The sequence below is a fragment of the Diabrotica virgifera genome, chromosome 2 (genome assembly GCF_917563875.1).
Source record: "Diabrotica virgifera virgifera chromosome 2, PGI_DIABVI_V3a".
In the NCBI taxonomy this organism is placed as follows: Eukaryota; Metazoa; Arthropoda; class Insecta; order Coleoptera; family Chrysomelidae; genus Diabrotica; species Diabrotica virgifera.
Window position 1 is genome coordinate 125,777,344 of NC_065444.1, and position 16,079 is coordinate 125,793,422.

The window sequence follows — 16,079 nt, forward strand, 5'->3', positions numbered from 1 at the left end:
AAATATTCGTTTCATTTTCACCGGCTTCTGAATTTATAGTCTATACCAAGAAAGCTTTTATTTCACCAAGCTATATAACTATTGATAAATAATTACTGGCCCAAAAAATTTATTTGAAAATTCAAGACTTTGTTGGGAAAACCCACATTCTCCGAGGAAAATTTTCGTCGGAGCAAATCGTGAAAAACATGCCTCTATGTAGAATTAAATTGGGGTGAATTTTTATTGGAGTCTTTTTGGTGTAAAGTTAAAATCCTCGGAGTTATAGAGCAATAATTGAAAAAAATACGATTTGTCGGCGCCATTTTGTTTATAAAAAAAGTAGCACAGTATCTACGGACTTTGCATACCTATATTAATAATATATAGGTTCTTATAATTTGATTCCAGCAATAAAATTGCTGGTAAATAACCTTTCTTTGTACTTTACTAATTAGACCAGCGTATTATAACTATTTTTTTTTCAAAATTTAAAGATTATGCAAAAAAAAAGAATTTATATTTTGTCGATAAAATATTAAATAAGCATCTCATCTTTATAATCTTTATAAGTTTGATCCATGTATCAGGATTATTTTGGTTATTATTGCGATCGTAAATTGTTAATTAACAATTGAATTGTTGCTAAAATATTCGTTTAATTTTCACCGGCTTCTGGAATTACAATCTATACCAAGAAAGCTTTGATGTCACTAAGTTATTTAATTATTGATTAATAATTACTTACCTAAAACTTTATTTGAAAATTAGAGTTTTTGTTATTAAAATTTTTCGAGGAAAATTTTCGTCGGAGCAAATCGTGAAAAACATATCTCTATGCAGAATTTAATTGCGGTGAATTTTTATTTAGGTGTTTTTGTTGTAAAGTTAAAATCTTCGGAGTTATAGAGCAATAATTGAAAAAATTACGATTTGTCGGCGCCATTTTGTTTATAAAAAAAGTAGCACACTATCTGCGGACTTTGCATACCTATATTATTAATATATAGGATCTTATAATTCGATTCCAGCAATAAAATTGCTGGTAAATAACTTTTCCATGAATTTTGCTAATTAGCCCAGAGTATAAATATTTACTTTTTGTACAAGGTACAATAACAAACATAATCTATTAGTAATAAGTATGAATTATAAATAAGTTGTAGCTAGTTGAGCATTATAATTTTACTCTGTTTATGCTAAGAAACCTCATAATTGCTCTGATTGATTCTTTATCTACGTTATATAAAATTGAATATATTGTTATCGGGGTGGGAATTCCTTTATTGGCGAAAAAATTGTAGATATCCCAGTTTGGAATGGAGTTAATAGGGCATTCAAAAAATATGTGATTAAGATTTTCTATTTTCCCACATTCGCAATAGGGATTGCCTGTCAGGTTCATCCTATGCAAGTTTTCTTTTGTTAGACAGTGCCCTGTACGTAACCTAATAATTGTAGTGATGTGTCGTCGATCTATGAATGGAAGAATAGCAAACCATTTATTTTTAGGAAACCTAGGTTGTACTTTTCGGTATTGATAGTCTTCGATTCTGATTAGGTTGTTCCATTTATTTCTGAAATCATCATACACTTTAGATTTAATGTCAGTATATATGTCTTGGACATCGAGAGGCATGACCATTGGTATGTTCAAATTTCTTCCTATATTAGCTAGGGTGTCAGCTTCTTCGTTACCCGGGATATTTGAATGTCCTGGTATCCATGCTAATCTGATGTCAAAGCCATTTTCAGTTGCATGAACTATAAGTCTTTTTGTTTCAATAGGCCAAAACTCTGATATATTTTTGACTGAAAAACTGCTGATTTTTTCAATTGCACTGCTGGAATCTGAAAAAATTATTATTCTGAATAAATTTTTTCTAAGTGCTAATTTAATTGCCTCATAGATTCCTATAATCTACGCCTTACATATGGAGAGGTGATTTGGTAACTTTGAGCTGTATTTGATGTTGATATCTGGTATACTGATTCCAAACCCTGTTGTAAGATCTTTCTTCGATGCATCAGTGAATATAAAGGTATGGGTTGCTTTATATTTTTCTGTGTTTATCAAAAATTGTTCTTTGATCATGGGATAATTTTTTTTCTAGATTCAATGGGACTGTCTTCACTATACTACACATTGTATTATAAGGGACTTCATAACAAGGGAAGTTGTTTGAATTATAAATGTCCTTGAGATATGGCATGAATTCAGCCAAACCTGCTATCAAATAGGGCGTATTGTCATCTCTCCAAAAGGCTGGTCTATTTATTAATATTTTTCTGGTATTTGAGATTAATTTGGTTAGAGGGAGGTTTCTAATACATATAATTTTCTTCAAGAACCCTATGGTTAATAGTTTCCTTCTTTGTTCTGGTTCTAGTAAGTTTGCCTCTGCTAATAGTGCTGCATGTGGAGTTGACTTCATACAACCAAGAGCTATTCTAACACCTTCAAAAAAGATTGAAGCCAGTTTATTTAGGATTGATTTATTGGCTGGTTTTATAAAGAGTCCACCGAAGTCTAAGTGGGATCTCACAAGTCCCTGAAATGCCACCAAGAGGGTACACGGGTCAGCTCCCCACCATACTCTGCTTATGGCTCTTAGTACATTGAGAGATTTTTTTGCTTTTATTATATTATTTGTTATGTGTGTATCCCATTTGAGGTGTTGCTGGAATGTTATTCCAAGGTATTTCACTTGTGGTTTATAATTAATTTGATGTCCATTAATTTGGATAACAGGTGGGGTGTTTCTCCTGTATCCCTTTGTGAACCATATTGCCTCACACTTTTCCAGTGAAAGGGATAATCCATGACCTATTAGGAATTCTTGTATATTATTAAGTTCCATGTTGATGTTTTGTCCCATATATTCTACATTTACGCCTTTTATGACGCCTAGGTCATCTGCATATCCCATTATTTTACATCTCCCCAAGGGAGTATTAAACAAATCAGCTATATATATATATATATATATATATATATATATATATATATACATATATATATATATATATATATATATATATATATATATATATATATATATATATATATATATGTTAAATAGAATTGTGCTTAAGGGTGAACCTTGCGGAAGGCCCTTGGTTGCAGTTATTGGTCCAATGAAAGATCCATCATTGCCTATGGTATATATCAGTCTATTTTGAATTAATTTGTGAATTACATTGTTCAGGTCTATAGGAATTTGAATGTTGTTCATTTTCTGATATAATTTGTAAATATTGACATTATCGTATGCTGATTTTATATCCAGGAAAACTGCTATTACTGATTCTGATAGTGTAAAGGCATTATATACATAAGTTGACAAGTATGCAGTGTTGTCATTTATTCCTTTCCCTTTACGAAAACCTGTTTGGCTTTTGCTGAAAAGGTTTTTGTTTTCAAGAGTGTGGTCCAAACGATTTTTGATGATGATTTCCATAGTTTTAGCTACGCATGAGGAGAGAATAATTGGTCTAAAACTCTCAGGTGACGTGGGTTGTTTATGTGGCTTTAAGATTGGTATGATGTTGAAGTTTTTCCAATCCTGTGGCAGCTGCCCACCTTTTCATATATTATTAAATATGTTTATTAGTAAATGCTTCATTCTAAAAGGAAGGTTTTTAATCATTAGATAGGATATGTCATCCATACCTGGGGCTGATGATTTTTTATTGTTTATGGCCCAATTAAATTCATGAATGTTGAAAGGGGGACTGGTGTTATCTTCATTTATTTCCAATATTTCGAAGTTTGGGTCAGTGTCCACTGAAGACATTTTATTTAAAATGTCTTGCTTGAGATGGTCTGCATAATTTTGACATTTAGTTTTATTATTTGTATTTGAGAATTTTTAAATTTTTTTGCCAGACGTAACTACTGTTGGTTTCTCTATTTAGTGATGCACAAAAAGTTTTGAATTTTTCTTTTTTCTTGTTTGTTAAGCCTCTTCCTTGTTTGTGCTGTTATTCTTTTTATATTAATGTAGTTTTCTAGGGTTGGGCATTGTTGAATTTTTCTATAGAGGCTTTTCTTTATCTTATCCATTGTGCACATTCCTCGTCCCACCATGGATTTCCTGTCTTCTGTGTTGTCCCACAGTTTTTATATGGTATAGCATTTTGTAAAAGTGCCTTTAACCAGGAATAATGACAATTATGACTTATGACAAGTATGATATATTCATAAACGGTCTGCTAAAATAAAACGATAAATATCTTACCTATTATATTAAACCACAATTATTAACTTTAGATATGTATAGGGAACCATAATATTACAACTACACATAGGTTTCAAAACTACTTTCAAAAGTTATGCATCACCAAGAATTTTTATTATTGTTAACTAATTTTAGAAACTACTGTCATAGATAAAAAAAAATATATTAACGTTGACTGATATTTTTTGTTTTAAAAGAGATACTGTTTTTTTTTTAATAAATAAAAAATTAAACAGTCTTACACCTAAAGGTAGAAAGGCTTATGACTAGGTAAATAAGTAGTAATAATTAAAAACTAAAAAAATTTTTATAATTAAAATGTATTTAATAATTTTAATAACGTGTATTTCCACCACTAGTCTAAGAGCTAGTGAACTCTCCGACTAACGGTCGTCCTGTAAGGCTAGAAATTTTTCTAGTGATAATTCATAGCACACCAAGGCTAAAAACCATAACCTGGCAGGCATCAGCGGTGCACGTGTATCTACCAGGTGAATCGAAAAGTGCAAATTTAGGGGGTAAAATAAACTTTCTCCTGTAAGGTTTAAATTTAAGTATGTGTTTGAGTAAGTCATTTAGAAGAAATGTGTACAATGACAGGCGATTCTGAAGAGCATAAGACCTTGCCAGGCGAGGCGAAAGATTAGGGGTTTTTCCTAAAATTATTCTTTTTGCATCGAACAATTTTTTTTAGGTTTTTTGAATTATTCCAAACAGAACATGTCTTTAGTGATTTTTTTCTTAAGTTAATAGTTTTTGTTATATAAGCGATTGAAAATTTTGAAACTTGCGAAATCGGCAGTTTTTAACCCTAAATCGGACATTTATCTAAAAATTTCAAAGCTGCCAAGGTAGGTAGATATTCTTTAAACATTGATTGATGAAATCCCAAAGAGTTTTTTGCAATACAATATCGAAAACGCCTTTGCTAATCAAGAGGGCGCGACACTGTAGTATAAGTGAGGACGTTTGAGTTGGCATAAATTCATTATCTCGAGAATGGGCAAATTTCAAGAGAAATCCTCAGACAGGTCGATTTTTATTTTTAAATTAGGACTTTTTTGCATATATATATATATATATATATATATATATATATATATATATATATATATATATATATATATATATGTATATATGTATATATATGTATATATATATATATATATATATATATATATATATATATATATATATATATATATATATATATATATATATATATATATATATATATATATATATATATATATAATACTGGTGACGTCATCCATATGAGCGTGATGACGTAATCGATGATTTTTTAAATAAGAGTATGGGTTGTGTGATAGCTCATTTGAAAGGTTATTTAATTCTCTATTCACTAATATAAACATTAACATAATGATTTATACAGGGTGTACAAAAAAATTTTTTTTATTAAATTAACTTTGATTAAATTTGACAAATAGAAGAAAAAATTTTTTTGTACACCCTGTATAAATAATTATGTTAATGTTTATATTACTGAATAGAGAATTAAATAACCTTTCAAATGAGCTATCACACAACCCATACTCTTATTTAAAAAAATCATCGATTACGTCATCACGCCCAGATGGATGACGTCACTATTAATATATATATATATATATATATATATATATGCCAAAAAGTCCTAATTCAAAAATAAAAATCGACCTGTCTGAGGATTTCTCTTGAAATTTGCCCATTCTCGAGATAATGAATTTATGCAAACTCAAACGTCCTCACTTATACTACAGTGTCGCGCCTGCTTGATTAGCAATTAAAAAAACAAAGGGGTTTCGAAATTGGGGTAAAGAATATCTACGTACCTTGGAAACATTGAAATTTTTAGATAAATGTCCGATTTAGGGTTAAATGGCCGATTTCGCAATTTTCAAAATTTTCAATCGCTTATATAACAAAAACTATTACCTTAAGAGAAAAATCACTAAAGACCTTTTCTGTTTGGAATGATTCAAAAAACCTAAAAGATACAAAAGTTCGATACAAAGAGAATAATTTTAGGAAAAACCCCTAATCTTTCTCCTCGCCTGGCAAGGTCTTATGCTCTTCAGAATCGCCTGTCATTGTACACATTTCTTCTAAATGACTTACTCAAACACATACTTAAATTTAAACCTTACAGGAGAAAGTTTATTTTACCCCCTAAATTTGCACTTTTCGATTCACCTGGTAGATAAACGTGCACCGCTGATGCCTGCCAGGTCATGGTTTTTAGCCTTGGTGTGCTATGAATTATCACTAGAAAAAGTTCTAGCCTTACAGGACTACCGTTCGTCGGAGGGTTCACTAGCTCTTAGACTACACTGGCATCGATGCAAGCTTGGATTCGAGCTCTAATACTGGTAACAAGTCGATCAATCCTATCTTGTGGCAGATTTCCCCATTATTTTCTTCTTTAAAGGCAATTGTAAGTTCATGGTGGGTTTTAGGACGATTCCTTCGGGCATGGACAGCTCTGGAGACCACTTCCCATGTTCAATGGGGTTTATGTCTGGAGATATCGCAGGCCACTCCAAACGGCGAATACTTTCTGTCTCAATATAGTCAATAACCACTTGAGTCCTATGTGGGCGGGCGTTATCATCCATAAATACAACATTTTCACCCACAGCTCTTCTCCATAATCTCACATGAAGTTCTAAAATCCGAGAAATTTACATTTGTCCTGTTAGAGTCCCGTCAATAACCACCAATTCCGTGTGTCCAACTGCCATAACTCGCCCAAAACATGACCCCGCCACCAGCGAAAGGCATGTGCTAGTTGTGCAGCTCTTGTTGGCTTTCGAAACACGAATTCGTCGGCTATCACTATTTAAACAGGTTCTGGTCCTGTTTGAAAAAAGCACAAAATTACAAAACGGTTAGCTGTATGTGTTCTTGAATCCACTGGAGGCGGTGCAAAACATGTCTAGGTTGTAGTTGAGAAACTCTTATTGGTCGAAGATTTCTCAAACCTTACTCTAAAATTCTTCTTTTTTTGTAGTTAACGATACTCTGAAGTCTCTTAGGAGGGTGTAACGTATCAAAAACGCTGTAGACCAGGAGAGATATAGCTTTGAAGTTACTTAGTTATGAAAGTGTTCGGAAACTAGATAAGCTGGATTTTCAAGAGACTAAACAGTAGGGCTCAGGGGAGGATTAGGCCAATTTGCATGCCCTAGTAAGACGGTACCTAATGAAATACTGGAATGATAAAGAAAATAAATGAATATAAGGAGTAATGAAAAGAAAGGGAACTACTGACCAAGAAGATATTCAGAAGTAGTGTTGAGCGCCAGGGAAGGATTTTATAAATTCTTCTCCACGTGACCTATATTGCTGTACCTAACTAATACTATTAAAATGGTACTATTAAAATGGTAGGATAATAAAACATATAAGTATGTACAACCACATTTAATAAAAAAAAACCTATATACCCTATATACAATTTTTACACTAGCTAATTATCCGACGTACTAGGCTAGTACACTGCTGTCGATAATGCAGGTTTTACAGTAGAAAAAAAAAATATGTAATGAATTTAGTATGAATAGGTATGTACCTTAACAACTTATTATTAATGAGGGTTACAATATTGGTTGACAATACCGTATCTAATCGGAAGTGACAACACCCGACAACTGGAGTAACTATTATTAAATAGGATATGAACCAGATACTGTGCACATTACCTTCACATATGGTTTATAAATCCCAGGCTATTTTAAATAAATTAAATAAGGGTGAAATATAATAAAAATTGTTGAAAAATGTTGAATATTATGTTAATTATGTTTAAGAAAAAACAATGAGGGTATATTATTATTAGAGTTATTTGAAAGTTATTGATAAGAAGAGAAAAAGATAGTAAAATTGGAAATTATTATTAAAAAAAAAATTACATGCAAATTTAGTTATATAAAAACCTGTCCCTACAAAAAGTAGGCGGATTGCTTCTTCCAAACTTCGGTGAAGATGATGAGGGGAGAGCCAAATGAGGTATCCTCTGGTTTCCCAACCCTAGGGAGGTACTCCACACCAACAGGAAGGTACGGCAAGCAGATATCTGCCCAGTATCGGAAAACTCAACTTTTATTCCACAAAAACCAAACAAAACATCCACATTCGATCCAAAATATCCCCAAAATGATTATTTATTCCAAAAAAAGCAAATTAAAGTATGATTGACTTAATTTTCCATCTTCTTATTTTCTTCCGTGGCCACTGTTTTCCAAAAGGAAACTTGGAAATAAAACTCTTCCTCTCACCGCACAAATCCAAAACAAAAAATAGCTCCTTCCAAAATAAACCAATCTTATAATAAATGAATATTTTAACTAAATATTGTATTCTTTAAACAGTGACCACGGAAAAATTTACTTGTTCATTCAACCAGATTGAAAATTGAAGTCCTTCCTCTCCGATGGGCGATATGACATGCCCCTCCGTCGGAAGCCGTACAGCCACACGCTAAGACCAGAATTCCCCAAGCGTAGTACCAACCTTATATTATATTTGGTCACAAATCTAGGTAACCCGTTCTAAGCACGAACGCATAACTGGTTGCATACTTATTAGGTGGCTTATAGGAATAAATATAATAATATCGTAACGATGGCACTCATCGTTACAAGGGCTGGTATGGACATAGAATAATTTCTCTGAATGGAAATTTTGATATATCTATTCTGTTGCTCATTGGTAACTCGCGGTCTACTAGAGCGAGCTCTATTCTGTATCGAATTTTTCTCCAGAATCCTATACCATATCCGTGAGACATCACTGTGGGAAACAACCACTCTTTCCGACTTTCCGCCATGAACCTCTGTGAATGGCCTTCTGCAACTAAAGCGATGATTCTTGCATGGCCCAACTCAGAAATTAAATTACGATTCGTTATACATCACTTTTTCAAAATTTTACCATAATAAATTTTTCAAATGTTTACACTTTGGCAAAACCAGGTTAATTGAATGGGTAATTAAATAAAATTAAATTAGGTATATTACAGAAATATACGAGCAATATAGCGAACCAACTCTAGCACAATACACTAAACTGCAGAGATTAACGGTGGGCGGGGCACGTGGTCCGCATGCATGAGAATAGAATCCCCAGAAAATTGCTAAATGCAAGAATGCAGGGAAAAAGACCTGTTGGAAGACCTAAAAAGAGATGGGAAAACGAAGTCGATGAGGATGCCAGGAACTTTCTGGGAACGCGTTCATGGAAAAGAATAGCGGTAAATCGAAATGATTGGAGAAGCTTGTTGAAGGAGGCCAAGGCTCCATTTGGGCTGTAGTGCCATTGGATGGATGGAAATAAAATTAAAAATAAAATAGGTATATTTTATATAAAAGAGTATGTCCCTGTAAGTTGTATCCATATGGAAAACTTTTTTATTATTAATTTTAGGAAAAAAGTTATTCTTTATAGAAAGTTCTGCATGGTCCAAAACCCAAGATTCAACCGTCAGATATCAAATTTTATTAATGTTATACGAGGTATGTCAAAAATTTGAATTTCACTCAAGAGTAAAGTAGCTTTATTTTTCACAATATTGAAAATTGCTATTATGAAAAGTTGTTTGGAATTAAAAGCTATATTCTAATATGCAATTACATCCTTCTAATTGAAAAAACAATTTTTGAAAATTATGGATAACGTAACATTATTTTTAGTTCTTTCAATTCTGATAACTCTTTTATTATTAATTTTACGAAAAAAAGTGACTCTTAATAAAAAGTTTTGGATGGTCTAAAACCTAAAATACAACCATCTTATATCAAATTTTATCAATTTTATACGAGGTATGTCAAAAATGATAAATTTAGATCAAAAGTAAAGTATTACCTTTATAGTTCAGAGTATTTCAATTAGAAGGATGTAATTACATACATAGTTTTTAATTCTTAATAACTTTTCATAATAACAATTTTCGATATTGTGAAAAATAAATGTATTTTACTCTTGAGCGAAATTAATATTGTTTGATATACCTAGTATAAAATTGACAAAATTTGACATAAGATGGTTGTATTTTAGGTTTTAGACCATACAGAACTTTTTACTAAGAATCACTTTTTTTCATAAAATTAATAATAAAATAGTTATCTGAATTGAAATAACTGAAAATAATGTTAGTTATCCATAAAATATTTCAATTGGAAGGATGTAATTGCATACTAGAATATACTATTTAATTCCAAACAACTTTTCATAATAGCATTTTTCAATATTGTGAAAAATAAAGCTACTTTACTCTTGAGTGAAATTCAAACTTTTTGGCATACCTCGTACAATATTAAAAAAAATTGATATTTGATGTTTAAATCTTAGGTTTTTGACCGTAAAATTAATAATAAAAAATTTTCCATATGGATACAACGTACAGGGACATACTGTATATATTACATAATGTGAAAAGGATACGGATTCAAAAAAGTGTAAAATCGTGAATACGAGGGTTGATGCATCATTTTTGAAACGATCTAAAAGACAATTGACTTTTTCACTAAGATTAGAAAATATGATTTATAGAAAATACGTTGATTATTATTAGAAAATACGTTTTATTTAAAATTATTGAAAAAATAGGGTATATTTGTGAACACCACAAATTCACATATTTGATTTAGATGTAAATTACTGAAAGAACGTTACCTATTCTTTATTTGCAAAAGTTTTAAAGACATTATGTTTGTAAATAAATAAGCTATTAACTTTAAAATATTGTCTCTATCTGTCAACATTTTTGAAAAAATGTAAAGTTTTAACCTATGATACATTATAGAAATCTTGTCTAGAATCTTACACATAATCTAAAAATGCAATAATATACAGGGTGTTCTATTTAAAATAACAAAGTTGCTGTTCACTTTATACGGTATGGTGCAATGTTTGGAATAAATTCGGTATTTCACAAGTCGTCGACTTTGAGGCAAAATTCCGAAAATGGTCGATTCTTATTTTTAAATTATGACTCCACGATTCAATTAATTTAATTTAAAAAATGATTTTGAACACCCTGTATAAATAACTGCGTTAATGTCGTTAATATTGCTGAATAGAGAATTGAATAATCTTTCAAATAAGCTAGCACACGACCCCTATTCTTATTTTAGAAAAATAATCGATTTCGTCATCACACTCAGATGGACGACTTCACTAGTATGATATATATATATATATATATATATATATATATATATATATATATATATATATATATATATATATATATATATATATATATATATATATATATATATATATGTATATATGCCAAACACTCATAATTTAAAATAAAAATCGGATCCGGTCCTGAAATTTCAGGTAGAAAAATCGAAATACTTTGAGCTCCACAACTTTTATAGTTTTGAGAAGAAACATTGTAAATTTAAATAATAAAGTAGACGCAGTGTACAGTGATCTGTTAATAGCTGTAAGTACAGTTTTCAAATTTGCAATAGTTTGATTGCAAGCATTGTTTTAATATACATACGAAGAACATTATTTATATTTCGTATTTATTAATTATATAAAAATTAGTTTCAACTATTGGCATTATCTTGCTAATGGCTAGATCGACTATTTACTTTTAAATAGACAGAGTCGGACCTACCCAAATTAAAATTATTGAAATATTAGTTCAATTTAAATTTAAAAGAAGATAGAAGATTAAATTTGACAAAATGGCAGGTGGTACTTCTGACTACAGGGGTCCATCAATTAATCCCGATCAGCAAAACATTACTTATTCTACCATCACTAAGCAACAACCATTAACAAAATTCCCAACAAAAAACCAGGCCATAATTTTACCGGCAGTAGACGGAATAAGAATAGAAGAGTACACCATTGCAGTAGGAACTATAGTCCATCCAAAAAATGTACTATTCTCATCCAAAATGTCAAACGGAAGAATATGCATCTACCTTTCAAGCATGCAGGTTTTAGAGGATTTTCTAAGTCAACATGGTGAAATTAAAATTAGAGAACATACAATCAAAGCACGTAAACTAATTACACCCGCTAATAGATTAGTTCTATCCCAAGTATGTCAATCTATACCCCATAACATAATCGAACAGTCTTTAATCAATCTTGGTTTTAAATTAATGTCTCCGATTTCGTTCCTTGGAGCTGGAATACAAGATCCGCAATACAGCCATGTACTTAGTTTTCGAAGACAAGTTTATTTTGCACCTACAGACAATTTTACTGTACCCGACTCCGTCCTAATTGATTTTGAAAATATTTCATACCGAATTTTTCTTTCCGATACACTAACTTGTTACAAATGCCACCAAACTGGTCACGTTTCCTTGTACTGTACCTCAAATCCCTCTTATCCACATAATACTCAAAACCCTAAACGAAGGAAAATTTTCTTCCACAAATACCATCTACTAGCCCCGACCAAAATCAAATTACACATGTTAATGACGAATCTCGAGAAGAAATGGATGCTCAAGTCAGCACTGATACCGATAATAAAAATAAGCGATCTCACTCGGAAGTGTCATCCCCTACTTGCTCCACTCCTACAGAAACTATACCAACAGAATTCACGAAACCAAAACCAGTGCAAATTAAAAAGAAGAAAAAAATTATAAAATTAGACAAATCCACTTCAGAAACTATTAATATTGAGTCATTATTACAACCAGTCAAACAATTTATCCAGGATGCATCACCACCATATGTACTAAATTACACCCAATTACTAGCATTCTTAGAAGACGTTCACGGTTCTTCTACCCCAGTAGAACTGGCCCTAGAATACATACAAAATATACACGGGTTGGGACATATGTTAACTGAAATATACCCCATGTTGAACGAAAGAGCAATTAAATCTAGAATTACAAGAATCAAGAAAAAACTACTTAGTAAAATAAACCAAGATTTTAGTATTCAGGATGACACCTATGAATACTGACGCATCACAGGAAAATACTCCTTCCAACGATAAATAAAAAAAGATGGAAAAAACTTGACGACAACAAACTACAACGCATCAACCCAAATTTGTCACCAAAAGGGAAAATGCCACAAAAGCGACGAGATCAAGTCATACAACACCGCTTGAGAATAGGACATACCAGGTTAACCCACCAGTACCTAATGAAGAAAGAACAACAAAAACTGTGCTATGTTTGTGATATTCCTCTGACAATCGAACACATTATTGTTAGTTGCCCACTCTTTCACCTGGAACGACTTCAAAGTGATTTACCAAGTGATCTGAAAAGTGCTCTGAAATATAGTAAATGTGATAAAGTGACTAAGTTTCTAAAACTAACTAAATTGTACAATCTAATATAAAAATAAGCTTAAGTTCTCAATTGTAATTAGTTGTTAAAAGCAAACATCTGATATTATGTACAACTCTTCCCCGCCAATAACCTTTCATGGTTGACGCGGTTTACTTAATAAAAAAAAAATAAATAAATAAAAATCGACCTGTTTCGGGGATTTTTTTCTCGAAGTCGCCGACTTACGAAATACCAAATTTATTCCAAATATTTAGCACCATACTGGATTAAATCGTGTAAGAAGTTTCCGATATAAAGGGCGATTCATTAAGAATTGTCCATATAGTAACTGGAGAAACCTTACTGGAGTACAAAATACGAAGATTTAACCTAAAACAATTAAATAAAATATTCCTCCTTACCGAGATAGAGAAATATTCTAAAATGATTTTAGCTCATTAATTTAACACCATCCAATATTTTTTGTTTAATTTTGATAAACAGTTTACACATGTTAGGATACTTTAACTAGTGTTAAAAGATGATTTTCTGCTGTTACCAGAGGCGTGCTGTAGGGATGTATACTTCCTTTTCCCCCTTTTCCCCCTCACAATTTGCACCACTTTTGTAATAATCATTGTTTAAAATAGTCTTAGTGAATCCATTACCTTTAAACACAAATAACTTAAAAACTACATACTCTACGGCATTGAGACAAAAGGATGATATTTACGTAAAAAGTAATGAATAATCAAAAAAACCTGCTGAAATGATTATTACGACAGTCGCGTTGATTGTGAGGGGAAAAAGGAAATATACATCCCTACAGCACGCCTCTGGTAACAAGGGAAAACTATCTTTTAACACTAGTTAAAGTATCATAACATGTGTAAACTGTTTGTCAAGTTTGAATAAAAAATATTGGAAGGTTTTAAAACAATGGGCTATAACATCATTTTGGAATATTCGCAATAGAACACTCTGTATCTCGGTAAGGAGAAATATTTATTTAAGTGTTTTAGGTTAGATCGTCGCATTTTGTGCTAAGGTTTCTACAGTTACTATATGGACAATTCTTAATGAAACACACTGTATAGATAGAGTAAGCTCGTCGTTAAACACCCTCTATACTCTAAAGTGATCGGAAAGTATTTTTGGGTAATTTAATTTAACCCTAAAGTGACTTTTATAATTTTAATATGTTTCATTCAAGAGTATGTATAAGTTTTAGCGAACGTAAAAATCTATTTCCTTACCTATTATCGGTTCTTCTGTTGCTTCGTACATTTTTGCATTTGTGGGAAATTCGTAAGTCATAGAACTTTCGGAACCTTCTTCCATTATGTCCATGTAACCTTTTAGTTGTGAACTCGTCTGTCCATACACAATCAGAAATGAACCAAAAATAATCACACATATAGTAATAATTGTAATATACATTTTGATTTGATATATTATATTTTGTTCTTATGTCTTTTTTTTTAATTTTTATGAAATGCTTTTGATGTATTGTTTTAGATCGCACATAGTAAAAAACTATAACAAATATAATAGACGTATGTTAATTTTTTAAAAATATTTATATGTAGGTACGTGTTATTAGCGCATATGGAGTCGATATCAGATAAACAAGCATATTAACATTTTTTTGTATAATATAGTTATTAAGGTACCAAGGGTATTATAAGGATAATAACGCTTAAGGTCAATGGTGTATATACCGAGGCCTTTGGCCCGAGGGATATACGTTGACTGAAAGCGTTATTATCTATCTATAACACCCGTGGTGCCTTCAACATTTAATGTCCGACGAAATTATTTTTTATATGCAAAAAATTTTAATGAATTTTGAATTAATTAGTTTTCAAATAAGTACATTTACCAGCACCAGTCGTAACGTAATTGTGGTAACTATAATTTTACTTAGGTTGTTATTTGTCAACTCGACAGTTAGTCCTGTCGCCAGGGGGGGTACAACGGCCTCCTTAATTCAGATGGACTTACCCAAGTTTTTTTTATATATTTTGACCCGCAGAATACGAATTTTTTGGGTAACAGTTGATCCGGATGTCGATAAGATTGTTATAGACAAAGAACTTGAGGATTTATATAACAGTGATTTCTCGCAAAACAAAACATCTTTTTGTATTTTTTGGGTCATTCTAGTCAAAAAATGCTCTGACAAGTTTTTTCGTAGGATGCATAGTTTTCGAGATAACCGCGGTTGAACTTTCAAAAAATCGAAAAATTGCAAGTTTTGAACCCGAATAACTTTTGATTAAAAAATAAAGTAGCAATTCTGCTTACCGCATTTGAGAGTTAAAGTCAAATTATATCGGTTTTGATTATTTGCATTGCTACAAATTTATTATCTTATTGTTAAACAAACCTATAAAAACCTAGTGCGCGAGTGATGTTTTCAATGATTTCTCATTTAAAATCGAACGAGTAGGTAGAGTAGCTACAAGTGCAAGCGAGGCAATTTCTACGTAGCATGCGTTAAAACGCATGTATTAGGCACGGGAAACACTATGTGTTTATAGCTTTGTTTCCCAATAAAAAAATTAATTTTTAGCAATGCAAATAA

The 16,079-nt window shown here is 31.5% G+C and overlaps 1 protein-coding gene across 1 annotated transcript in view; it reads right to left on the minus strand.

Annotated features, from left to right (window-relative positions):
- Positions 1-15,023, minus strand: part of LOC114339746 (uncharacterized GMC-type oxidoreductase Mb1310-like) — a 59,494-nt gene extending 44,471 nt beyond the window's left edge. The window contains exon 1 of the mRNA XM_028290426.2: positions 14,749-15,023. Coding sequence (XP_028146227.2) covers positions 14,749-14,932 — 184 coding nt within the window. The 5' untranslated portion in view covers positions 14,933-15,023. The remainder of the gene's footprint in view (positions 1-14,748) is intronic.
- Positions 15,024-16,079: the final 1,056 nt, after the last annotated feature.